Source organism: Phyllostomus discolor, chromosome 3 (genome assembly GCF_004126475.2).
Source record: "Phyllostomus discolor isolate MPI-MPIP mPhyDis1 chromosome 3, mPhyDis1.pri.v3, whole genome shotgun sequence".
In the NCBI taxonomy this organism is placed as follows: domain Eukaryota; kingdom Metazoa; phylum Chordata; class Mammalia; order Chiroptera; family Phyllostomidae; genus Phyllostomus; species Phyllostomus discolor.
This window is the reverse complement of record NC_040905.2, coordinates 106,705,130-106,732,674: the sequence shown is the minus strand read 5'-3', so window position 1 is coordinate 106,732,674 and position 27,545 is coordinate 106,705,130. Positions and strand designations below refer to the sequence as shown.

General features: G+C 43.9%; 1 protein-coding gene across 1 annotated transcript in view; it reads right to left on the bottom strand.

Annotated features, from left to right (window-relative positions):
• GRIN2A (glutamate ionotropic receptor NMDA type subunit 2A) overlaps window positions 1–22,350 on the bottom strand; it is a 385,717-nt gene extending 363,367 nt beyond the window's left edge. Inside the window, exons 1-3 of the mRNA XM_028520832.2 lie at window positions 21,460–22,350; window positions 20,682–20,872; window positions 18,857–19,288 (exon numbers count right to left, since the gene is read on the bottom strand). Coding sequence (XP_028376633.1) covers window positions 18,857–19,270 — 414 coding nt within the window. The 5' untranslated portion in view covers window positions 19,271–19,288; window positions 20,682–20,872; window positions 21,460–22,350. The remainder of the gene's footprint in view (window positions 1–18,856; window positions 19,289–20,681; window positions 20,873–21,459) is intronic.
• Window positions 22,351–27,545: the final 5,195 nt, after the last annotated feature.

Sequence of the window (27,545 nt, the reverse complement as noted above, 5' to 3'; positions counted from 1 at the left end):
CAGTGTGGGAAAAATGTCAATCACCATCAAGTTAATTGTGCTATTACCATACAAGTATCCACTCCTGGATATACACCCAAAAGAACTGAAAACATCCCTGGCTCATGTGGCTCAGTGAATTGAGTGCCAGCCTGCAAACCAAAAGTTTGCCAGTTCAATTCCCAGTCAGGGCATATGCCTGGGTTGCAGGCCAGGTCTCCATTTACGGGCATATAAGAGGCAACTGATCACTGTATCTTACACATTGATGTCTCTCTCACACTCTTTCTCCCTCCCTCCACCTCTCTCTGAAAATAAATAAATAAAATAGTTTTTAAAAAATAATTGAAAACAAGTGTTCAAGCAAAAATACTGTACACAATTGTTTACAGTAGCACTATTCTCAACAGCCAAAAGGTAGAACCAACACAAACATCCATCAATGGGTGAATGGATAAACTAAATGTAATCCATCCTCATAACGAAATACTATTCAGCCATAAAAGGGAGTGAAGTACTAATACATGTTATAAGATGGGTGAACCATGAAAACATATCTTCATGAAAGATGTCAGTCATAAAAGCCAAATTTTATATGATACCATTTCACCTGGAATAGCTAAATCCATAGAAACAGAAAGATTAGCAGTCACCAAGGCTAAAGGAAGGAAGGGGTGCGAGTGACTGCTTAATGGCTATGAAGCCCCCATTTAGAGTGATGAAGATGTTCTGGGACTAGATAGAGGTCACACAGCATTGTGAATGCACTAAATACCACTGAACTGTTCACTTTACAGTGGTTAAAATGGCAAATGTTATGTGATGCCTTCCTTACCACAATTAAAAAAAAAAAAAGACAGTCAAAATGGACCAGAAAAAATTATGAAGGTGTCATGGGAAGCCCTGAGGAAACTCTTGTGGTAGAATAAACACAGACCAGAGTTTAAGTCCCAGCTCTATCACCTACTAGCTGTGTGACCAAGAGCAAGTGTCTGTGACGCTCTGGGCTTCTCTTCCTTTCTGTGTCCTTCACTTTCCTGAAGACAGTGCTCCTCTTATTCCTGCCAGCAATATGGCACCTGTGCAGGTGGGAACTCAACAGCCACCCACCCTTCCTTTCCTTTCTGAGTGGGAGTGACTTGAAGAGCTGGGACAGCACTGACAGAGAGAGGAAACCCAGTGTGAAGATGAGTCCAAAGGGGACTGGTTCTAGGCAGGTTCAATTTGAGGGGTTCGTGGCTCACTGCACAGCATATCCTACTTTATGTCAAGGGAGTAAGCATACCAAGAAGCTAAGGAAATGAGTTGGGAACCCAGGGCAAGAGGTTGGGACCACAAGTATAGATGGTGAAGGCATCTGCATGGCTCCAGCTAATAAGGACCACATCTGGAGAAGCACAGCTACTAGGGATGCTTTGAGGAAGGTCCTATCTCACCTTACAGGGGCCTCGGTCCCACCAACACAGTGGGAGGCAGATTATTATCAGCCAAGTAGGAGTGACTGCTGACCTCAAAGAAGGAGTGGACTCCCCTATGAAGAGGTAGACCTTAGCCCAATCCAATTTTACACATGAATAAAGGTGAGGCCCAGAAAGGAAAAAGAAAAGATATATTATAAATGTATTATTTCTTATATATTAGTGCATAATATTTTATTATATATATTATTCCTTTTTACCAGGAAGAATATTGAAGTTCACATTAAACCCTAGGTCTGCCTAATGCAAAGCTCTAAATTTTTCCAACGCAATCTGCCTTTCTTATTGCATAGAGCTCACCCAAACAAGGAAAGATGTTAAAGCTGGAAAGGCAATTAGCTTAACTTTCTCACATGCAAATAAGAAAACTGAAGTCCAGAGTTTGCCTGGCCTGCCCACTATGCCCACCCTAGCAACATGATGAAGCAAATTAAACCCATTAGCACAGTCCTGCCATGTCCTTATAGTGAGACAATTATAATGGCCCCTGTGATTGGCTAAATCATGCCCCCCAAGACATCCAAGTCTTTATCTCCAGAATTTGTAAATGTTATTTTAAATAGCTATAGGGATTTTGCAGATGTGATTAAATTAAGGATCTTGATATGGGGAGATTATCCTAGCTGTTTGGGTAGATCCTAAATGCAATCACTAGGGTCTTTATAGGAGGTGTGACAACTGAAGGAAGATACTACACTGCTGGCATTGAAGTTGGAGGAAATGGTCATAAGCCAAGGAATGCCACCCTAGAAGCTGGTAAAGACAAGGAAACAGACTCTCCCCAAGCCTCCAAAGAAAGCACAACCTTGCCGATACCTTGATTTTGGCACAGTGAACCTGAATTCAGATTTCTGCTCTCCAGAGCTGCAAGAGGGTGAAAGTGTGTTATTTTCAGACACAAGTTTGTGGCAATTTGTTATAGTGGCCATGGGAAATGAATATAGTCCTGGACCTAGCCCTTTCTATTAATCCACTGTTTTACTTAAACATCTACTGAACATGTACCCTGTCCCCAAACTGGGTGCTGGAAACAGGGAAAGATGAAGTCATAAATGTAAATAGGATACAGTTTCCACAAAGTAAGTGAATAGGAACACACACCACACCAAGGAGTGGGCCAAGGACAGATGAAATGTGAATGGCACACAGACTTGGGCAAGCCTCCATCTAGCTTTGAAATTCTGTCCCAGCTAGGACACCAGACATGGTTTTAGGAACAAAAGAGAAGGCTGCATGGTTCATGACCATTTCCTCCAACTTAAACGCCAGCAGTCTAGCATCTCCCTGAAGCTGGAGGTGGTACTCAATAAAATGTACATGCTAAACAGGATTCCTGGTAACAGGTAGGATCAGGGATCTATCTAGACCTCTCCTGTGGTCACTGTGTGGCTGATGATTCATATTTTTGATACAGCCACTCAGAGGGAGAAGGACAGTTGGGGAACAGAACTTTCCTGGGTGCAGCTGAACCAGAGATTTGGCTGCTTTAATAAATTCTTCCAACAATTGGCACTAACCAAAATCAATTATCAGATTCATTTAAGAAATAAAACTTGATCTCAGTGTATTTTGGAGAAATGTCTCAGTTAACAGAAAGCTTGTTATCAATTAGTTCTTCTTTTTTCTCTCTCAGTTATCCTGAAGTTCTTGCTCCGCCCCCCCTCTTTTTTTCCATCCAGGTCCAAGGGTGATAGTGAAACTGTTCACAAAGAATTTGGTGGAAGCATATTAATTGTTCAGACAACTCCCTATAAGGCCATGTTTGAGCTACATGAATCATCCTTCTCAAAAGAATATTAAGCACCTATGTGCACAAGCATCTATGCCTTCTGCAATCTGCTCAGTGCCCTTCCTCAATCTGCTGCAGCTTTCCTCAGATGCCAGAGAAGCCAAAGAGTGTTAACATCTTCGCACACCAAGTCCCACTTGGCCCTGACACCAACCCCTAGAGAGGGAACAGATTCCACTGGGTGCTGACTAGACAAAGAGACAGGAACATCATTGGACCCTTGTCTACTTAGAGCTTTGAAGGTTTTGCAAAACATGGGGCCCAAAGTGTAAGGAGGACTTCACTTATTAAGCACCTACTGTGTAGACAAGTACCACACAGTGATCAGACTTCAAACTTAAAGCTGTGGTTCTCAACCTGCAACAAATGCCCCCCAGAAACCATTTAGTAGTGTCTGGAGACATTTGGTGTTGTCACAGCTCAGGGTGTGGTGGTGATACTGGAACTAATGGGTTGATGCTGTGGATGCTGTTAAACATCCTGCAATGCACAGGACAGCCTCCCACAGTAAAGAATTACCCAGCCAATAGGTCAGTAGTGCCAGCTTCAGAAATTCTTCCCAAGAGCCAAACTAGCTGGGTTCAAATCCTGGCTCTACCACTTACCACCTGTGTGAATTCAGACATATATCTTAAGTTCTCTGAGTCTCAGTTTCTTCATCTATAAAATGGGGATAATAATGAAGCCTACTTCATCTGCTGTTGCAAAGATGAAAAGTGTTAATACATAGAATATATTAGTATTAGAACAGTGCTCATTATATAGTATGTTCTACTTTATGTGCCAAGCAATATGCTATAAACTTTTCACAGATAATTATTGATCTTTACAGAAGGCTTGCAAGATTGACATTACCACTAACACATTTTATAGATAAGAAACTTGAGGTTCAGGATGGTTACATAGCATGTCCATGGACACAAGGCTGGTAAGTTAAGGAGCCAAGTTTTGAATTGCCTGGATTCAAAGCACACTCACCTCAAAGGTTCTCAAAGAGAGGCATGCATGGCTCAGAAGTATACACGTGCAGAGAATAAACATGGTAAAACTTCCCAGAGTCTTACTTTTGCTTAGCTATTTGGAGAAAGGACAAGTTGACACATCTATCTAGTAAGTAATTTTTAAATTATTTTGGCCTTGATTCCAACATAGTTACATTATGGGATGCTATGCATAATTTGCATGAATTTTAAGGCTAAGCACAAAGAGAAGGCCATATGTGGCACAGCCTGCCCAACACCACATGTTTACCATACTTTCCAGGTGTTGATTTCCTACAGCTGCTATATAGCAAATTACCACAAACTAAGTGCTTTAAAGCAACACAAATTTGCTCTATTACAGATCTAGAGGTCTAAAGTCTGAAATGGGGCTCACTGGATTAAAATCAAGGTGTCATTGGGTTGCATTCCTTCTGGATACTCTAGGGGAGGATCTGTTTCTTGGCCTTTCCCAGCTGCTAGAGTCTGACTGTATTCCTTGGCTCGTGGCCCCTGCCTCCATCTTCAAGGGAAATAACTCCAGTCTCTGCTTCTGTCATCACATCGCCTCCTCTGACTCTTGCTGCTCTCTCCATCTCCTTCTCATAATGAAATCTTTATGATTTCATTGAACTCACTGGAGATTTCAGAAGAATCTCCCCATTTGAAGTTCTTTAACTTAATCAGATTTACAAAGTCCCTTTGGTCATATAAAGTAATGTATTCACAGGTTTCTAGGGTTTAGGACATCTTTGGGGGGCCATTATCCTGTCTACCACACGCCCTAAGGCTATTTGAGTAAAATTTTTAGGAAACACTGAACCTGCAAGTCCTATATGTTTTAGAAAGGATTCTAAGACAAGGACCTGATACCTCAATATGTGAACCCCATTGCCAGAATGGAAACCCCAACAGAAGGAGAAAATAGTCAGTGTTAGAGTACATGGAGGTATGAGTTCTGAGCGGAGCATCTGAACTCCCTCCCAGTTCAGGAGTAGAAGAAGAGCACTAGGCAAGCTTGGCATGAAGCTTGAAGTTCCTCCCAACCTCTGGGCTTTAGTCTGCTCGGGCTGCCATAACAAAGCACCACAGACTGGGGGGCTTAGATGACAGAAATCAATTTTCTCACAGTTCTAGAGGCTACAAATCTGAGATGAAGGCATCAGCAGTTTGGTTCTTTCTGAGGCCCCTCTCCTTGGTGTACAGTTGGTGGTCTTCTCCCTATGTCTTCATATGGTCTACATATCTGTGCATATCTGTGCCCTAATCCACAGAATCTTACAAAGAGAGTGTTGGCTCTGATTGATCAGGGGTATCTTTTAGTTCAGGCTGCTAAAACAAAATACCATAGACTGGGCACCTTATGAACACCAGAAATTTATTTTTCGTAGTCCTGGAGGTTGGAAATGCAAGAATAAGGCACCAGCAAATTTGGTGTCTGGTTTGGACCCACTTCCTGGTTCACAGATGGCCATCTTCTCACTGTGTCCTCACATGGCAGAAGGGTTGAGGCAGCCCTGTGGGGTCTTTTATAAGGGCACTAATCCTATTTATGAGGGCTATACCCTCAAACTAATCACCTTCCAAAGGCCCTACTTCCTAACACCATGAAATTGGGGGTTACAAACTCATTATGTGAATCTGGGGGGACACAAACATTCAGTCTGTAACAATGGGCATGCTGTAGCAAAGGTTAAATATTTGGAAGATCTTCCACATCGTGAATATCAACCCAACCCTAAGTCCCTCCTACTTTTGTTTACAACTCATTTCACTGGCACTACCCTTGCTATGGAAAAGGAGAACAGTTACTCCTTGCCACCCATGCAATATCCCTCTGAGTTCATGGGGCGGTCACTGTGACATCCTCATCCTGCCCTCGACTTTATGGACAAAGGAACAAACCATGGGTTCCCATCCTGACCATTCCCCACAGAGCCTGCAGTGTGAGCACATCTCAGGCCCACTAGGACATGGTTCTTACCTCCTCCTGGCAAGTTTTAATAGTCAAGCCCCACAGAATAATTTTCTGCTCGGGAATTTTACATTTTAAAGCAATTCCTGAAATAACATTGATACAGACACAACGGTTGAGCAATGCCCGGTGACTAAGAATGAATAATTATAGAACTGCCTGCCAGGCTTCAAAATATTTATTATTTTTTAAAAATTTGAATTCTTTCACTCTATTTTATATTGGAATCCATCATTTTTTTAGGCTTTTCTATTTACACAATGAGAAATCTTAAAGAGGTTAAAATGTGCAACACCTAGAGAATATGAAAGTGTGACTAAACTAAAATATATTCCACAGCAGGTGCCATAAAAGAGATGCAAATTAGAATAATGAGATAACATTAGAAAATTTTTTATTTCAAGTACTGGTTGGAGTTAGGTGACAACAGAGGTACTTTAAAACAGCTACTGGAAGTGTCCTGTGGTCCAATCTTTCTGGAAACCAAAAGTTCAGTAGAAGTATGTATTAAGAACTTCAAAATGCTTTATGTATAGTAACCCAATAATTTCAACCGTAAGGTTCAATTTAAAACCAACAATCTGCAATTCAGACATTGCATTATAAAGATGTTCACTGAAGTGTTGTTTCTAATAGCAACAAATTTGAAGAAATCTAAATTATTGAGTAAATAATGATGTGTCTTCAGCATAGAAAATGTAGCAGATAAAATGCTTACAAATAATTTGTAATTCTTCTGATAAAATGTTAAGTGAATTAAAAGCTACACATAAAATTATATAATCAATATGTATATGTTTGTGTACTAGGTGTAGAAAAGACTACAAGGAAATATACCAAAATGTCACTAGCAGTTACCTGTGGATGCTGAGATCAAAGATGATTTCTCCTTTCTCTGTACCTCTCTGAATCTCACTGATCTTCTAATGTGCGTGTATGCAATTACTTTTATATTAGCTGCAGTTATTTTTGAACAGTCCTTAAAATCCTTATCTCTTTTGAGATATATATACTGATATATTTATTCTGACATGTTTATACTACACATATTTATACTGACATATTAACAGATGAAACAATGATGTCTGAGATTTGCTATAAAATGATCCCATGAGCGAGTAGGGAGTGGGGAGTGGTGAAGTCACAGATGAGACAAGGACGGTCACGTGTTAATAACTGTTGAAGCTGGGTGACAGGTAAACAAGGGTTCATCATACTACTCTCTCTACTTTTTTATGTGCTCGAAATGTTCCATGATAAAAGTATTTCTTTGAAAGCTGCCAAGTAGCTTTAAAAAGGAAAAAAGAAGGGAACAAAAGTACCAATTAACTAAGACAAAAACCAATAGCAATTAACTCCAGTATAATTTGACCATGAAGCCTGCCGTTTGCAAAATCCCATTGATGGGAGCCATGCCCACCCCATGCCCAGCATCAGAGCCACAGCAAGCCTGTCCTGTTGTGTTACTCAACACCCTCTTCCTGTGGTTTCGGCTCTGTTCACTGAAGTTAACCAAGACTGTGTTTCCTCAACCCTCCAAGTACCTAAGCTTGGAAACAATTCACCTGATAAATAAGTTGTGCCATTTTTTCAGCTCTAGGACTAGAGACAAGCAAGACAATATGGGTTTCAAATGCCACTCACTCTTTCTGGCAAGTTTTCTAATTTGGAAGAGACAAGAGAGAGCAGGAGACATTCAGCTGCTGGTGACAACAAAACAGAAATAAGCAAAAAGCTCAATGTTTTGACTGTGAGAACTGCTGTCCAGAGGAAAATTCAGGAGCTATCAAAACAACACTTAAGCCTGGCAGCCTTGAAGAGTCTGTGAAGAGGAGGGAAAGGCCTAGGTTGTAAACTGGCATCTGGCCCTCCATGAGCCAGCCTACTCCACTCTCAGCTCATCCTTCCCCGGGCTGATGCAGCTTGCGGGCACATGGAAGGTCAGGCTTTCTGGATCAGAAGTTCCCAAATTCAACACTAGATTACAGCTCGGTAGGGCATCTTCTCTGACGAGCTCCCCCTCGGACCACTGAATGAGGTGCCCATCCTCTCTATTCCCACAGCCCTCTGAACTACCCCAACTGTAGATGCATCACGCTGGGGTCAGTCTCCAACTAGATGCTGAGTTACACCAACGCAAATAGTTTCATCATAGATATACCTACAGAATGTTTTGGCACAGGGTACAGGCTCAATAAATGTTTGAAGAATTAACATATTAATAGCCAATAAGTTAATTCTAATGAGGTCTGTGAATGGGGCTCAGAGATCCTCTGAAACTACATATAATGTTGAATGCATGTTTATGAAGGTGCATTCCTCTGGAGAGGATCCACTGCTTTTATTAGCTTATGAAGTGATCATGACTATCCCCCAAATCACCCCAAATTATCTCAGATTTCTTAGGTGTGTGTGGGGGTCTAGGCTTGAGGTGCCAGTGATTTTCAGAAGTGATCTTATATACTAGAATGAGTTTTTATTTTGTTTTGGGAAAATAGGCACAGTTAGAGAGTAACAGAAAATCGTTCACCTTTTTCAGATCGGTGAGCTTTAAAAGAAGAAAGTTACAAATGGAAATAAACTTTTGTTACAATTTAATTTTTTTTCTTTGAATGAGTAACATAGTCACCTCCATGGAGAATAACATGTGTCTGAGGATATTCTTTCTTTAAATGCTATATGGTATTATTTAGGGTTTTTTTTTTACCTGCCCATGATTACCTCTTAGCAATAAATAAATAATTAGAAAGAATATCTCAATTTCTATCATATGGAACATTGTAAGATTTAAATAGAAAGATAAATAATTTGGAAAGCAGTTTCAGATTTGTTTCCCCCTCGAAGATGTGAGGGGGAAATTAGGAGAAGTAGACAAACAACAGAAGAGTCCCCAGAGTCATTTCTGCCATAAGCAAATGTTCAAAACACAGGGGAGTACAACAGACAAAAAAAGAATAATTTCACAACTGAAATTTCAGACAAGGTTCAGGCTATCTCCTTAGAATATAAAAGCATTATTATAGTAAGATGTGCAAAAATGTGAATATACTTTAATAAGTAATTGTGATTAACTGGATGCAACTGCAAAAACTTCCCATTTGAAGATCATTGGCAATTACTCTAAACATCATCTTCTGTAGATGTGCTTCTTAATCAAAAACACTTCCACTAGTAAATATGATGTCAGCTGACCTACTTATGTTTATATTTGTATGTGTGAGAGTTGATATATACATAGGTTTTCTGCTTTTCAAATATTGTCTACCCTTCAAGGTGATATAAAGTCCTTTGGGGATTTGAGGTGATGATGCAGGGCTCATAAATTCCTCCCTCATGCCAGGCAAATTTAAAATGAATTACTCATATACTTGCAGAAAGTGAGGATGTTGGTTTTCAGCCAAATCCAAGGGCCTGAGGAACGAGGACTTGGATATTTGAACAAAAAAATTCAAGGATTTGAGAGGTACAGTGTCTTTGAGTTAAGAAGGACCTCAGAGGTGACCCAATCTTGTCTTGCCAAAGTGAATGCAACTCTCCAGTGCATTCCTGATGGATGTGTGGCCACTCTCAGCTCAGTCACATCTGACAGACATTTATATTATTCTATTTTAAAGTATATTTATATATAATTATATTAGTATATATTAAACCTTCTACCTCCTAATGATGCCATTGAAGACATCTCTCACATTCTCTCTGAGCTTTCTCTTCTCTGGGATAAACTTCCCAAAATATTTCTTCAATATTTCTTCTGAGACTCTTACCATATGTCATTTAGATCCCACACAATTCTGGAGGCCCTTCTTCTAGATACACTGCAAAATTTCAGCATCCATCTTTAAATATTACCTCCACCCCTAAGAACTGAGTCAAGTCTCCAGATAATGGTGTTCGTGCTGCCAAAGACACCTTCCATTGTACCACTTGGCCATGGCCCTACACCCCTGCTAGCAAAAGCTCATTTTTCTTCAGTTGCAATTATCCCTTCTTGGAGAAGAATCCTCATTATTACTCTCTACCAGTGATGTACAAGAGGTGGAGTGAGAACCATTTCTGGCCAAAAAATGTAAGGGAAGTCTACTCTAATGAAAGGATGGACAGCCTAGAAGAAAGCCTCTTTTCTATCCCTCCTCTCTTTTCCTGTTTTGAATGCTGGTGTGTGAAGATGTGATGGCCAGAAAGAAGTATACATCCTATGACCAAGATGAACTAGCAGCTGAGGGAGGCCAAGTAGATGAATGAAAAAGGGCCTGAGTCCTTGATGGGATATTTAGTCATTAAACCACACCTGAGACTCTTTGTTAAACAACAACCAGTTAAAAAATGAATAGCTTAATAGCTTAAGCCTCTGTTGGTCAAATATTCTGTTACTTGCAGCTGGAAGCCCTCCTAGCAATATAAAAAATATAATAGAGCTATCACCACTCTTGATTTGAGCATTATCTTTTGAGAAATGTGGCCTTTACTTTTTTAAGGGCCATATCACTATTTAGAATCTGATGAGCATCTGCTCAATGCACAACAATAAGCAAATAACAAATAAAACCCATTCGACAGGGGATCACAATCTCAATGCTTGCAGAGGCTGTGCACTTTACGTAAATGTGTGAATCTGTCTAGATGTGAAAGAGCAGTGAGCAAGGAGGGCTCTAGTGAACTTGACAATGCCCACCTCATCTAAAGACATTAAAATTCAAGCATTTTAAATGGTATGGTGGGAAATAAAATACTAATGCATTTATGAGCCAGATTCAGCAGGCAGTTCACCAGTTCATGACCTTTGCAAAAATTATTCTCAAATGAGTTGGAAAACCACATCTCCCCCTTTCTACAGGAGTCCCAATTCTTCTTAAACCCTCCGGTGCAGTCTGTAGTATGGGTTCATCATTTCCATCTGGAAAGGCAGTTTTGAATTTTAATTCCATTATCCAACATCTTAATCTTATGACAACCAAAACATTAACATTAAAATCTTTTGTCTCTCTTGAATCTAAGTGCCTTCTCTAAACCAAATGCGTTCATAATGATTAACTTGAAAGGGCAATAAAAGAAGAACAGAAGAATAATCCCCCAAAGACTTGGGTTCTGGTTCTGTGACTAAACAAATCACTGCAAAATTCAGGACCTTTATTTTCTCATCTGCGCATAAGGACTCTTCAATCAAATGTCTCTGGAACTGCCAGGTTGTTCAGGCCATCAACGAGTTACTTAATCATTGGCAGAGATAAAATGAAAGACTATATATGTCCACACCCTAAAGCCCTAAGCCCAGTGCAAACATATGAACCAATCGGCGGAATTATTTACTGCAAAGGTCACTGAGACAGTCTCCTCTTACAGATACTTTCGCATTGGCCATAATCAATCTTCAGTTTGCCAGCACAAAGCTCATGGCAAGTCCAAAGAACTTGAAGGAAGCTTCTGGTTGTCCCAGCTAAGAAAATACGAGTCATTTCATGTTGGAGTCTCCACTCCTAAGGGTTCTGTGGAATTCCTTCCCAGTTTTGTGCAGGGCATAACTTCTTTACCATTCATCCTTTTTTCTGGTTATTAAAAAGTGCATATTCACTGGAGAAAAAAAGAAACTATAAAATACAGACACAATACATAGGATTTCTGTAATAAGTATTTATTGTAAGTCAAGCACTGAGCTATGTACTTTGTATCCATTATCTCATTTAAAGCTCACAACTCTATGAAGTGGGTACTATTATTGTTCCCTTTTAAAAGATGGAAGACACTGAGGCACTGAGCCTTTAGGAACTTTCCCCCATGATCACCCTGCTGGTAAATGATGGAGTCTGAATTTAAACCCAGACACTGTAACTTGAGATTCAACTTATTAACCATGCTACAAGGACATTAAAAAAAATTAAGACAGCTGTGAGTTTACCACCTAAAGGCAAGCACTGCTCACAGTTAGGTATGTTTCTTGCCAGCATTTCCTCAAAGGCCATTACATTTTCAGAGTCAGAAGGGGACTTAGAGGTAATATCATCCCAAACCCTCATATCACAGAAGGAGAGTTTAAGGCTCAAAAAGGTGAAGGGCCTTTCTCAAGGTCACACTGCCATTTGAAAACAGAATTTAGATTCTCAGACTCTTTGTCCAAGGTTTTCTAGGGACTTCTGGCTCAAGTTGTTTGGTAGTGGCTCCCTGGGTCCTGGGCTGAGAAGGATTTTAGGCCTGTGGACTCAGAAGGACAAAAGGCTATAGCAGATTAACATGAACACAGCCAAGTGGCTATGTGCACACTGTGAGTTTGCCATCCACCAACTCCTGGGCAACTCCTGGAGTTGGCAGCTCCTGGGAGGGAAGGAGAATGCCCAGGAAAGGCCTCCTGATGAAGAATAGCTATTTCTTTCACCTGCATGAGGGATCTCAAACCAAATGCCTTCAGGACCAAGTCCACAACACAAATGAGTGAAGTGGGTAAGTGGAAGAAAGGAAAGAGCACCTGCCCTATCTGAGGGGGTGGCTGCTATTTATCTCTAGTCCACTGTTGCCCTAAGAAAAATGGGCCCAGTGAGATCAGGCCTTCTGATTTTTTCAAAGAAGCATGAAATTTGGATTTTTTAAATGTAATGTCTTTAAATGTTGGCAACTAACTTTAAAATGTTGACAGCTAAAATTTGAATGATAAGGAGTGCAGGACAAACAAAACATACCAGTTAATAATCTAACTTCTAACTGACATGATGGCCTTATCAGAAGCCACCAGCTCTTCAGCAAAAACCCAAAGTTCTGTTTGTCTCTCTCCCCCCACTTCTCCCTGCTCCCCGCCCCCACCACCACCATCACACACACACACTCTACTCTATTTTCCACCTGAGGCTACCAAGGAGCAGATAAATATTCCTCCCCTCAAATTCCAACAGACCACAGTTATCAAGGGTCCACGTGATTACCAACAACCCCAGGAGGCCATTTGGAAAGTTAGTCGTGCCTCTGGGGAGATGCCGGTTGCTCTCCGATGACTTAAAGTGAGGAGGAGTGGATGACTACATCTGACGTGCCTCATCGAGCAGGCTAAATATAGGCCTCCCCACTCTCAGGAACTACCTGTTGCCTCTAGTAGGAGCTGAGTGGGCTCCACCAACATTCTGATGTGCACGTCTGCCCTTTCCATGAGCTTTCAGTGCTGAATGGCAAGGCCCGTCACTCACATCCAAACTCGAGAGCTGTGGGATTACAAGGGCACCATCACCTGCTGATGAGCTGTTACTCAGCAGTGCTACACAGGCCTTTTGTATGGAACCCCTCAATTTCTGTTAATCCCCAAGATGACTAGTAACTATCTGCCCAATAGAGAAGAGAGAAGACGTGGCACACACCTATGCAATCAGTCAGCATTTGGAGAACAACCACTGAATGGAAAGCCCTGAACCACAGTGTGGCAAGTGCACCAGGAAACTGCTGCAAGCTGCCAAGAAAACCAACGACTTAATTCATCCAATGAAGAAACATACACCAAGTAACAAACGCAAAGAACAAGACAGCACAAGGTGCCAGAAGGAACATACATGTGAATTGGAAATTAACTTTAATAAAGGTAGAAAAAACAGTCAAAATAATTATGGCACAAACAAAGTACTCTGAACCCACTTAAAATCATGTTTGAGAAGTCTATTTAATGATCAGGGAAATTCCAAGAAAACATAATCAAGTCTGAAAAAATAAAAGCAGGTTGTAAAATATAACTGAGTTAAAGTCAGCGTGAACACACTCAGTATTCTATGTTCTGCTTTTACAACATAGAATTTATAGATAAATCTCTACATATTTAAAATTTACATAGCACTGCTTAAAAATAAGAGAAGGGAATCACAGATCAAAAATAGAGAGGACCCCCTAAAAATAAATGAATCAAAAGATGAGACTCTACAATTTCAAGTAGAAATCACAGCCACAGGTCCACAGGTGGATGGGTCCAATATGAGCCATGGGTGCAGAAGTCCCAATAGCCACCAGGGCTAAGGGGCAAAACTGGACCCAGAACCATGCTGCCAGCTGTGAATAGAGTTGAAATATGTGCACCATCCACCATGAGTCACAGCCAAAAAGGATGCCCCTATCTGTGTCAAGAAGCCAAAATGAAGCTATCTACATGAGACTAAGACCCAAGCCTGCAGCAACAGGGTATGTACAGCAGGAAGAGAGATCTGACCTGAGCTGTTGATGTGAGCTCTAGTTTAAAAGCACACACCCTTAGGGAGCAGGTGAATACATAAATCTACCTTGAAAATAAGTTACAAACAAAAATTAGAGAATGTATGAGAACATCCAATGATCAGAATCACAAAATGGGAGAATTTGTACCTGAAGAAACAAAGATGCTAGAAAAAGAGAAGAGATTTACATCCACAAGGTAAGAAGACTTTTTAAGAAAACAAAAAAAAGCAGGAAGGTATAGAAAAGGGACTAGTTATTTATCCTGGAAATAAAATGAACCATTGTTGAAGTTTAAAACTTAACAGATAGCCCTGGCCAATGTGACTCAGTTGACTGGAACATCATCCAATAAGCCCAAAGGTTATGGGTTTGACCCCAGGTCGAGGCACATACCTAGGTTGCAGGTTTCTCTCTCACATCAATGTTTCTCTCCCTTCCTTCTTTTCTCTCTGAAATCAATAATCATGTCCTTGGGTAAGATTGGAAAAGAAATTTAAAAAAACTTAAGACAGAGGCAAAATAATAGACCAGACACAAATGAGAAGAGCTGGTTAACTAGGGTATAGAATTGAGGAAAACTTCCCAAACATAGCAGAGAGAAACAGAGGACTAGGGGGTGGGGAGGATGTTTAAGTTAAGATACATGGAGGATTGATGAAGAAACTACATATGAATAGAATGTTGGAGAGGAAACATCTAACAAATAATGGCTGAGATTTTTCCAGAATTAAAGCAAAACTTGAATCTTCTGACTAAGAAAGCCTACAGAGTGCAAAGTACAATAAAGACAACCATACAGACAGTATAATCCTGAATTTATAACTAAATAAATAGAGCTTGAAAGAAAATAGACCCAAGTGTCAACAGTGTTTACTCCTGATGATAGGATTTACAGGGAGATTTTTATTTTCTTCTTTAAACTTTAATGTACTTTCTAGGTGCTCTACAATGAAAAAATGTTTTTATAAACTGTCTGTGGAGAAGGAGTATTTGTTATTTCCAATACACTTTTTTAAAAACAACCTGTCCTCAAGGAACTTATACTTTAGTAAAGGAGATGAGGCATGTATAGCATTAACCCGCATGGATAAACGTAATTAAAATCTAAGCTTTGCATTTCCCTCTATGGAGCAGTTAGAAATAAGGGGCAAAGGGATGGAGGAGGTGAGAGCACTGAGCAGAAACTTGAAAATCTAGTGCATACACTTGATTTACTAGGGGCTGATACTGTAACCAGCATGTATTCCATTTAAACGAGATCAAAATGACCAAACCAAAATGTGGTTAGAACTTATCTACATAAAACATTATTTCCACCTCTAACTTAATTATATCACAAGACCACCCACTGATAGAAGCAAAAACTAACATCTTCACTGCAAATTAAATTAACACCACAAAAAAATCTGTCACTTGACACATCTCAATTACTATAAAACTTTGTTCTTTTTTCCCCAAGGGCCAAGTAGATTGAGAGAAAAATAAAGATAGTGGGGAACAGTATTCAATTTAACTGATAGTCAAATTAAGTACTATTATTATCTATGGGGGCACTATCATGTTACCAATTTAGAAGCAAAAACACAGGTATGTTCTGGACTTTACCAAGTAGACATCATCTTTGGGGAGACAGAAAAGCCTTGTCAGTATGGGGAGATTCAGACTTTGTGACCCTAACACCACTGGCACACCCAATGAAGCAAGGTGGAGTTTTAGGCAACATCCATGACTGCTTCTTCAGACCCAAAGAAACTGTCTTCAGCATTCAGCTCCAAAAGAAACAGGTGGCAAATTCACTAGCCAACTTGATATGTTACTAATGGAAACAAGGGCTGTTCATGTCTCAGACAGCCTCTCTCCTTTTTTTTTTTAACACATCCAGGTGTTCCAAAATACCACCCTTTAACTCAACTCCACTCAACATCACCTGCATATCCCACACATGGGGTCCAACATACACCCCAACATTGTCTCCACTGACTTATTTGATTCCTTGCTATCAAGACCAACTTGGAAAGCCCTAATGATGAGGAGTATCCAATTTCTTTCACCACTGTTGAGCCATTGAAACCCTTCATTCCTCTCCTCTCCATCCCTCTTAAATCTCTCTCTGATCTTGATTTCTCTGAAAATGTCCTTTCTCATCTCCCTCTTGCCATTTCCTGATTCCCTGTTCTTCTTCACTTTTAAGTGGGGTCACACTCTTGTCCAATCCCCAGAAGGCAGTTACATTCCATAGGAAGGAGGATGCTTCCACCAATATCCCTTGGACTTCTCGAAATTCCCTTTCTAATACCTTATTTGAGAGAGAGAAGCAGCTGCTGGCCACAGGTCAGAGCCTGACAGTCACAGTGGGGAGGGTCCCTGCATATCAGTGGGGTACTTAGCTAGGAGCCCTCCTGTGTTCCTGCTGCTTTGGCTATAATCAGATGCATAAGTTAGAGCCACACAGCTGCCAGCTCAGCCCTCCCAGCCCGAGTCTCAAGCCACCTGCTTCAATGCTGCTTTTACCAGATTTCTCCACTGAGGTACTGGGCCCTACACAGTCCAGAATTTCACTTTCAACATGGCCACTGTTTTCTGTGGTTACTCCTTCGGTCAAAACTTCAGAAGGGAGGAGGGATTGATGATAATATTTAGATCTCAAAATCACACTCCAAGTCCCTGCTGGAAACCACTGTTCTCCTTCTTAATAACTTCACAGGAAGGCTGTCACTCCAGCTGGTCACTTGATGCACAAACTCTCTAGGCTCTGACTGGTTGCACATTTCCATGGCCCAGGACCTCCCATTACATGAAATTTCTTGACCTTCCTGAAGGTGGGATGACAAAGTTAAAAGATAGGCTTGAGATCAGACCTTGGGACCAAAAGAATTCAGAGATCTAGATCCATCACCCACCATGTGGTCTTGGCCAAGTCTTTAACTGCCTTATGCCTCAGTCACCTCATCTGAAAGTTACAGGCTGCTCTTGTAGACTCTAAGACCCTTTCCAGTTCTGGAGTGGCCCATATGTTGGTGGCAGGGTACAGACATTCCCTACTTTTTTCACCCGAGAAAGGAATCCCAAAGCTGAGAGTCGGTTGGGAAAATGCTCAACCATAATAAGGAATTTTTCCAGGCCACAAACCATTTGAAATAAATGTTTAATAAGATAGTACATCAGTTGTGTACTTTTGCTGAACGTACTGCAGCCCAGGAGACCTGAAAGAATTAATACAGTTCCCAAAGGAGCTGGTGGGAATTGCTGAGGCAGAGACAGAATCTGATTTGATGAATATAAAAGTGCTTTGAGAACATCAGAAGGAAAGTGCTACGACAAATCTGTGCTCGCTCCAGCTGGCTATCTCCTGCTACCTGAGGAACGTGCTCTAAGAAGGTCTCACTCAGGGCTGGGGACCATGGCACACAAGTACACTTAATATTTCCTTTCCTTCCTGGCCCCAGTCCCTTGCTGGGGCTTAGGTAGAGGTACAGTGTTCCCACAACTCTAATCCTTCCCTTTTTTCTCACTCCTGTCTTTGCTTCTTCCTCTGTCCTTCTGACTGTCTTTTGTCCTTCCAATTCTGCATAATTCTCAAACCAGCCCTCATAACATCTCACTCAAATGTTCAAGTATCTTTACCCTCTTCTCCCAACCCTCTCATCTGGTCCACAAAAAAACAAAAAACAAAAAACAAAAAACAAACAAACAAAAAAAAAACCTCCCTCTCATTCTAAGCTGAGAAATTTGGACACACCTTCCTTCATTCTGACACTCTCAAACTTCAGTACCAAAGCCCACCCTTGGGTGCCAATGCTTCCATCTATGGGCCTTGGAAACCCAACCAGCTCCACCCCATGAAGATGTGGAAAGTGTCAGGCCCTCCACGCTCTGGCTCTGCAGCCAGTTCTCCTCTCCACTCACACCCACTCCCCAGGAGGAGCTCTCTCTTGTGGCCTGTAGCCCAGGGCTTCTCAAACTTTCCGCCTTTCTTGTGGCTGCAGAAGCATGACATTCTCCTGTTCTTTTGTGCTTTACCTAAAAACTCTGCATTTTTACCCACAACATACCCACATTTAATCCTTGTTGAAATAGTTTTAGTCACCACAAGAAGGAAAAAATGGACCTTTTCCACAAAACAGCCTGGTAAAATTGATATTATAAGAATGTAAGTCATGCCGTTTCAAGTGGCCCCAAGCTGGCATCTTGTACACTACTTAGAAATCTCCAAGCATTCCACCACGTTACTATACTTTTGTGTTTTGCGAGTCCTTCCTGGTAGACCCAAGGTGCTTCTAAATACCCTGCTTTCAGACCCAAGGCAAAAAGAATTTCCACTCATTTCTGAGTTGCAGTGGTAGGACCTGGTTCTCACCAGGGTCAGTGGCCACGACCCTTTTTCACAGCAAGATCGATCCCAGGGGCTCCGGAAGACCCTTGGTGGCTGCCCTATGATTAGCACGCTCCACAGTCCTGGCAGTCCATCACCTCCTGGCCTTACCTTGTCAGCCATGATCATAGATGCGCCCCCGTGGATGCCCAGGATGGGGACGAAAGTCTGTGAGGAGATAAAATCCAGCATCTGGGCCACGGCCTCCTGGTCGGTGTCATCCCCAAACACGAGGCCATGGATGCGCGCCCCGGACATAAGGTCGCACACATGTGTGATGAGGCTCTTGGGATCAGTGCGGTTCATCAGCAGTGCTACCACGTTCACGTCTAGGGGCAGCCCAGCTGCCTGCTCTGGGCCCCACAGGTTCCTCAGTTCACGCTCTGTCACGTCGTGGCTGTGACCCAGCAGCACCGCGATGTTCAGCGCCGGGGGACCCTTCTCCGTCGCCGCGCCTTGCGCGGGACCGCGCCAGACCAGAAGTGCCGGCAGCACCAGCAAGGTCCAATAGCCCAGTCTGCCCATAGTCGCCACTTATGGTCCCTGCAAGGTGGGGAGGGAGAGTCAAGACCGCGTTGAGCAAGGATTCCAGACGAAACAGATTGCTGCCCCTGCCCCTGCTCCACTAGCCAGGCAGAGAGCCCACCTGCGGCGCAAGCTGACTGAGTTGCCTACTCTATTCTGGATCCCCGACGCCATCTACGTCCCTAGACCCATCTCCAACTCCATCCCCAACTCCAGTCCCTGCTAATTCTCCATCCCTGGCAGTAAATACATCTTCGGATCCATCCTCCTTCTCATCCCCTATCTCCAGCTTCTTCTCCACGTCCAACTCCGCCCACACCTCCCACCACATCCACCAAGTTAGCTGCAGACCACAGCCGCCGAACGTAGGCGCGCGGAGCAAACCTTCCACCCACTCCTCTCCTACGCCGGAAGGAGCCGACCAAGTTACCAACCCCGCCCCTTGCTCGCAAGGAGCGAACTACAGACCAGCCCCTGCGTGCAGAGACAGCACAGTGACAAGGTAACCCTGACCTGGCACTGGAGCGAATAGACTGACCCCGCCCCCTGCAAACTCGCAGGATGCAGCACAGACCTGGCTACCCGCGGCACCCACTGCAGACCCTGCTTCTCTCCTGTAGGGTACACCCCAAATGCAAGGGAGTGAGGACTCTCGTTTGTGTGCCCCAGCCTCTGGAGCGCCTGGGGGAACTTAGGACCCATCCCTCCTCCTGCAGAGGGGCCCTGAAGCAAGCAGCGCTAGGACCCACGCCCTATACGCGCGCATACACACACATCCTCTCTCACGCGCCCCGTGTGCAATGCAGAATTCTGGAAAGGAGGCGCGACCCCCCACGGGCCAGCATGTGAGAGCTGGCAAAAAAAAAAAAAAAATGCGTAGGGCTAAAGGTAGGCTCCCAAGAAGCTCTCCAACGGACGTGAACTGTACAGCGCCTCCCCAGGCTTTCCACTTCAAGTCCTGCTACCAAGTCTTAGGTGCACGTGGGCAGTGGGTCTGCACACGCTCACAGGCACGCGCGCATTTCTGCGCACACCCACAGGCCTCCCATGGCTATCTGGAGTCAGCACATGTGCTCAGGCAGTGCATACATATGTACCGCGCCAGGTGCACAGAGGCGCGTGCCTGCAAATACCAGCACAGTCGTGCACGCGTGCACAGGAGCGCGCCTTTCCGGCTTGGCGCTGCTAGCGCTAAGGGAAGTTGGGGCGAACTCGCACTTACCTCAGCGCTGCTGTGCTGCGTGCATTGCGGAGCCGCAGCGCCCCCTGGTGTTCCTCCCTCGCTTCGCTACCGATGCTCCCTCTCCCGCTTTCTCTCTCCCTCTCTCGCTAGATCCTTCTCCCGCTCTCGCTGGGGTTGAGTCTTCCACCTACCCATCCCGCCAAACCCAGCTCTCCTGCTGGGACGTACCTGTAGCCTGAGAAGGTCGAGGATACAGTGGGGTGCTCTGTGCGCACAAGCATCTCGGCCGCCTCAGCAGCCACCGGGTTTAGCGGGTTCCCGCATGCTGCGGCCCCCGCGAGCTCCACTGGCTGTCCCACGCTGTCCGCATCGCCCCCACGGGGGGCGGCTATCCAAGCCGGAGGCTCTGCAGCAGGGCTCTGGGGGGGAGGGGGTGAAGAGATGGGGAGGCAGGGTCAGCCCACGGGGATCGGGACTGGGGTGGGAGGCAGGCTGCAGTCTGCAATGCTCACAGCTCCTCTACGCACACAGGGGGCTCGACCCGGGAGTGAGAGCGGGAGGTCCGTGTCTGAGACGCCCGGGACCGGTCCCTCAGACCTTGTGGCTGATAATGGAGAGCTCCGCTCCAGTGCGCAGAGGAGAACCGGAGCCCCAGTTTGGCCACCCACGAGAAGCTAACTGGGCACCTCCACCCTCACCCCCTACCACCTCCCCAGCGCCGGCTGCTGGGAGTTGTGCGTCCAGGAGCTGCTGAGTGAAGGGGGTAGGGAGAGAAAGAGAGAATGGGGGTGGGGGGATAAGGAGTGGGGGCTGGTTGAGTTTGGGATGAGCCGGCAGGATAAGAGGGGAAGGGAATGACTCCAGGTCCCGCGTTCCCAGATCCCCGAAGGAGGTGCGATCATTCCCAACTACTCTCTTGCGGTCTTGCTGCTCCTCAGCACCAGGCCTTCCACAGTCCTCTTCCCAAAGGGGTCGCCCAGGCCCCGCGTCCCGCTCCAGCACTCACCGCAGCCTCTCTCCACATAGTTCTCAGCAGTGGCCGCTCCTGGTCATCTCCAGGGCTGATGGCTGCGGCCGTGACTCTCAGCGCTCAACCGGCTCCATACTCCGGCTAAGCCCCCGGAGCCTCCCTCAAAGAGCTGGCGCTCGGCTTTCTGCCCCACTCCTGACAGCAGCTGCCCAGTACTCTGAGTGCGCCCGCGAGACCTCTCCGCAGCCCAGGCTCCAGGCTGATGTGTGTGAGGGCGAATGTGTGTGAGAGTGAGTGTTGGAGCGCGCGCGCGCCTGTAGCCGGGGATCCCCGCGGCCCCTGGCCTAGAGAGGCGTGGGCAGGGAAAAAACAGCTCCCTTCTAGCCCTTCGCTGCGGGGCCAGCTCTGAGCCAGGCGTTCAGCTCTCCGCGTCGCGGTGGGAGTCCCGAGAGCACCTGACCATCCTGGTTCACAGCACTGGGAAAGCCGGGCTCCCAGAGCGTGCTTCTGCTGCGGTCGCCTCCGAAGAAGAGGAGGAGGAGGAAAGCAGGGCGCCCCCACGCCAACTTAGGGACTTGTTCCCAGTCGGTGAGACGCAGCAGCCCCCGCGAAAGCTGTAGAGGCTTGGAGCTTCAGGGAGCGAAGGCGTCTCCCGCCCTCAGCCGCTTTCCCCGGAGGTCCTCATAGGCAGACCCCGCATTCCCTTGGCGCTGGCGCGCAGCCACCCGCTCTCCCAGAGCGCACGGTGGAGACAAGGCCAGGATAGGTGGCTGGCTGACCGCCGAGGCGCCTGTGGCGGCGTGCCGCTCTCCGTGGTGCTGAAACCACGCTCTCAGCCCGCTCCCGGGCGTCTGGTGCGGCTGAAGAATCAATTATTCAGAGCTCCGCTACAGTTTCCTCCTCCCCAAGTGCCTCGCGCTGAGTACAGCAATTCCCCCCTCCACGCACAAACGTGCTGACACACACACACACACACGCACACGCACACGCGCACACATTCTGTTCCAATACTTCTCCCTATACCTTGCCACTCCTGTAGAGGAAACCACTTCTCTGTTCTCAGAGAGCCAGAATCCTAAAAGTAATAACTGCATCTTTATATTCCCCACTTCCTTCCTTCTTGTTTCCTAAGTTATACCAAATGAAAGTCACCCTGAGGCTGCTACTTCTAAGCCCCCAGCAAGGGCTATTCAGAGAGCATGGAACTGTCTTAGTGTGTGTGTTGGGGGTGCGGGGGCGGGGGACGGCGGTGACTAGCCTGAATTCTGAGGAATAGGAATGAAAAGCATTGCCAAGTGAGGACCACTGCCCCTTTTACACTCAACTGTATCTCTCCTTCCAACGCCCATCTCTGCTTTTCTCTCCTCAGGCCTGGGAAGGAAAGAGGCCTTAAATTATAAGAGGTACAATCACTGTGCTGACCCTGCATCTTCCACTTAGCCCGCTAACACCTTTGGGGCAGCAGTTTATCTTCCCTTTCTGATTGCAAATCTGGAAAATGGGAAGGATAGTAAAAAATCTACTTCTTGGTGTTATTTTGAAAAGAAAACCACATAACCTTGATAAGGGAGCCAACAAGGTCTAGCACATAGTAGGAGCTTGACAAATATGATGTCTCTTCAAGGACCTCCTTCCAAGAATGTAGCTGTGGCTACTGAGATGGAGACAGAAAGGGGCACAGTTCCTGGACACCTATGGGTTTATTATTACACTGGTTGTGGTATGTTGAGTTTTATGGCGTTTTATTATCCAAAAGACAGAGAAAGGATGAGAGAATTATGGAAAGTAGGTGAAAATGGGGGGTTGTATGATATAAAGCAGAGAATAGGGAAGTATTCCCTTTCTTGAGGCTGTAATTGGGCTGAGCTGAGTTAGGCCCTTCTCTTATGGAGATGATCATTTCTTGGACTTGGGCCCTAATTTGGGGGCTTACAGGAAAGTTACGCTGTTTTATTTAAATGAGGTTTAAATTATATACAATAAAATGCACTTCTCTTAAGGATTCAGTTTAAGTTTTGAAATTGTATGCATCTGTGTAGACCGTCACCTTAATTAACGTATAGAATAGTTTCATCACTCCCAGAAAGTACACCTGCATCCCTTCATAATTCATCTCACCAACACCCCAGGAAAAACCAGTTTTGGTTTCTAATACCCTATACTAGCTTTGCTCATTTCAAACTTCATATAAACAGAATTCTACATAGTATAACTTTTTATTGGGAGTTTTTTTTCACTTAACCTAGTGTCTGGGAGATTCATCCATGTTGCTGCAAGTAACAACAGCTTTTTCTTTTTTATTGCTGAGTAGCTTTCCATTGTATGAATTAAACACATTTTATGTACTCAGTCTTCTATTGATGGACATGTGGGTTGTATCTGTGAATATTTTAAAAATACAGATTCCTGAACCCACTTTACATCTTCTCCATGAAAATCTCCAGAGGGGCAAGTGTGTTTATTTGTTTTAATTCCACAGACCATGCTGATGATGCCCTGGTTAATAGTCACTGTACATTCATCCTTGTATATCAATGCTGACCCTGAAATAGTCTTTGATGAAAACTATTGTTACAAAGAGTTTAAAGTTATTTGTGACCAGGCGTGTCAAAGGATAGATCAAACAGGATGTGGCCTCTTTTGAACTGAGGAGGAAGACAAACAGGGGCAACTGGAGTTGCTCTAGGCAGGACATCTCCCCATTGTGGAGAACCAGTGTTAATGTTATCATGATAACTTTACCTTCTGCTGGGCTGCAAAACTCAACCCACCACACAGCTTAGGATGCTCAGCAGGATTTTGCTACTCAAGACTTTCAGATGGAAAACCATAGCAGCTATGCTGACAAAGACTATTAAAAAAAAGTTCCTTAGTCAACACTGTCCTGTAATTTTGCCAGTTGGTTTTTACCACCAGTTATATTATTAAAGTAACTGAAATAACCTGGTCTACTCTTAAGAAACAAATTGTGTCAGTTGTTTGCAAACCAATTGATTTATCTTTAATGCTCTACTAAGGAAAGGACTCCCATAGTTGCCACTTGCTTTGAGCCACTTACACCCTGGTTAAAAACACCATATCATATTCATAGGAGAGATGAAGCAATCATTGACTATGCTTCCCTTTATATGTATATTCTGAAAGGAGAATTATAGTATCTTGAAGCTGCAAAACTCTTAGAGACTATCCTGCTTGGCTTTGTTTTCAAGTAAATTTAGGGAGCTATGCCTATCCAAATCACTTTAAGATAAATTCCTGTTTTAAAGGATCTGAGAAGTCCTGAAGTTTAAAAAATGTTTTTATAATAATCCAGCAATATTCCAAAAGAAATTGATCATGGAAACCTATTTTATTTCCCATAACAGCTGCTACCATGCTACAGAGTGATTGTTTCTTTTAATGCTTTTTGAGAATTTCTGACCTAGCCCTTTATTTTGCATATGGAGGGTGTAAGACTCAAGTGGGACTAATCAGCTTTAGTATTGTGAGGCAAAAGGCTAAAGGCAAAATTCAGAACAGAATCCAGAATTTTTGCTTTGAGTGTCTGCTGTGTAAAATAAAGTAGATGTATTTGCATTCTACAAGGTTATTGGGATTCCAAAGCAGTGTGATAGAATCCTGAGAGAAAGGAAGAGAGAGAAGAAAAAAAAAACACAGTAATTTAGGATAACTGAGTAACCTGAACACCAGACTAGCTACCACCTTTAGGCATTGTTGTTCAGTGCTGATCCATCTTCCCCATCCCTCCAAATCCTAGCCTGTGTGTTCCAACTCTTGGGTGAACCAGGGTCCCAGCTTTCTTGAGCTTGTCTTTAATGTACTGGCAGATAAGCAGGACTCACTTGTCCTGTGCCAAGGCAGACATCACTAACCAATTTTTGAATTATTTCTCTCAAAGTTTAAATAGAACTTCACAAGCTTGCTCAGTTGTAGGTGTTCTGGGTAACCCCATCCATTGATTGGCTCTAATTTGCCATACCTGACTTAACAAGTTCTCATAGATTCCTGATTTTAGCACAATCTGACTCTAATTGCCTATATTTCCTTTACTTTCTCTCAGATTCTAATTTCCATGTTGCCTGATTACCTTAAGGACTTTTCCCTCCTTAGACCTCAGTTTCCCCACTTGTAAAAGAAAGGTTTAGTCTAGCCAAGATGACCTCAAAGCTGTCCTCCACATTTGATGTTCTATGATTCTGTGATTTTCTTGAAGGTCTAGACCCTTGGATTAACAAAGGCACTAGTTAATCATTCCACAGTAATTTATCCAAAAGGCTACAGTTCCCTGCCTGCTCCCATGACCCATTCAGATATCAGTAGTTTTAATCAAAGGGCAAGGTTTTTTTCTAAACAAATCCACTGCTAGTCTTGAAAACTAAAATGAAGATAGCAACAAAAGATTATGTTCATTATTGGTCTTTATCTAATGCAACCTAGTTTCCTCCTTTATACTAGACAGGGACCCAGGAGGCACCAAGACATACCATTGAGAAAAGAATAGCAAGTTGGGAGTCAGGAGTCTATATTCTACCACTCTAGGAAATCATTGACCTCTCCAGGTCTCAGTTTCTTCATTAGTAAAATGGGAGTTAAATCACCCTGCTTCAGACACTCACAGCATTGTAGTGAAGTTTGTACAAGGATATGTCTTAAAGTGGATCCCTCTAAAGAACAGTAAAGTTTCTGCACTCATATCCAATATGTTGGGGGTAGGACAGAGGTGGGAAAAGAGGTCCCACGCCAAAAAGCAATTCTTGAACATCAGCTGGGTGTCTCAAAATTCAACTCAATTCTGACACTATCTACCTGGAGACCATGTCAGATTCCACAGGTTAAGGGTTCAATTTCACAAGACTTCTTCCACTTCAGATGCCAAACAGAAGTCCAGGTTGTTACCTGTGCTTCTGACTGGCTGGTTATAAATCAAAGATTCCCACTACCCCCTCCTTGGGTTCAATTAATTTTCTAGAGCAGTTCATGGAACTCAGGAAACCAGTTTACTTACTAGATTACTGATTTATTACAATGGAAAATAAAGAACAGAAATCAAAGAGATATAGAGGCAAGGTATGAGGAAAGGGCATGGAGTTTCCATGTCCTCTCCTGGAACACCACTCTCCACTCTCCCCAAATCTCCACATGTTAACCAATCCAGAGGTCCCCAAACCTCACCTTTTTGGTTTTTTATGGAGGTTTCATTACATAGCCATGGCTGATCAAATCACTGGCCATTGTTAATTCAATCTCCAGCTAGTCTCTCCTCCCTGCAGGTCCAGGGGAGAAACTGAAAGTTCCAGCCCTCCAATCACTAGCCCATGGCAGGCAACCAAACCCTGTCCTTAGTCCTTAGCTGCTTCCCCAAAGTCACCTCATTAACATCACAACAGACAATTTTATGCTCTTAAGGCTTAGGAAATTCCAAAGGTTTTAGGGGCTCTATGCTAGAAACAGGGGTAAAGACCAAATATGTATTTCTTCTTATAAATCACAATATCACAAGCAGACCCTGAGTTAAGAATTTGAGAACATGAGAGGTTATTTAAGAAGCGCAGGAAGAAGTGGGAAGGAAGAAAGCCAATACAAGTCATGTTAATGGAAGGGTGGCCACTGGGAGCAACTAAAAATCCCAATCCAGTCAAAGCAGGCCAAGAGACTATGTAAAATACACCTCAGAATTATCTGACTTGATAGCAGGGAAGGAGAGGAGTGTTTATCCACTCCTTCTTCCTTCATTGGTTAAGGTCACTCCTGGGGCATTAACTCCCCACCTTTCTAGCCTAGCCTGTACACAGAGAAATGCAGGAAGCCATCAGGCACCTGTGGATTTTCTATAAGTGATGCCATAGACATGGTGAGTGAAGGAGATGTGAGTGGTGCCCTGACCACACTGTCTAACAAAACAGAAAGGCATGGATCAAGTGAAAGCACCAAAGAGTGTGGGACTGAAGGGAAGGGACAGAGGGAGAGAGATGGCCTCTGTGGTGAAATCAGCCTGAACCTTTTACTGCTTGAGCTTCAGAGAAAAGAAAGCCAATCAACCCTGCCCATGAGGAAATGTGGCTCCATGAGTGCTCTAGACTCTGATCAACCAAATCAGCAACTCCCTCTCTAACAGGAGGAAC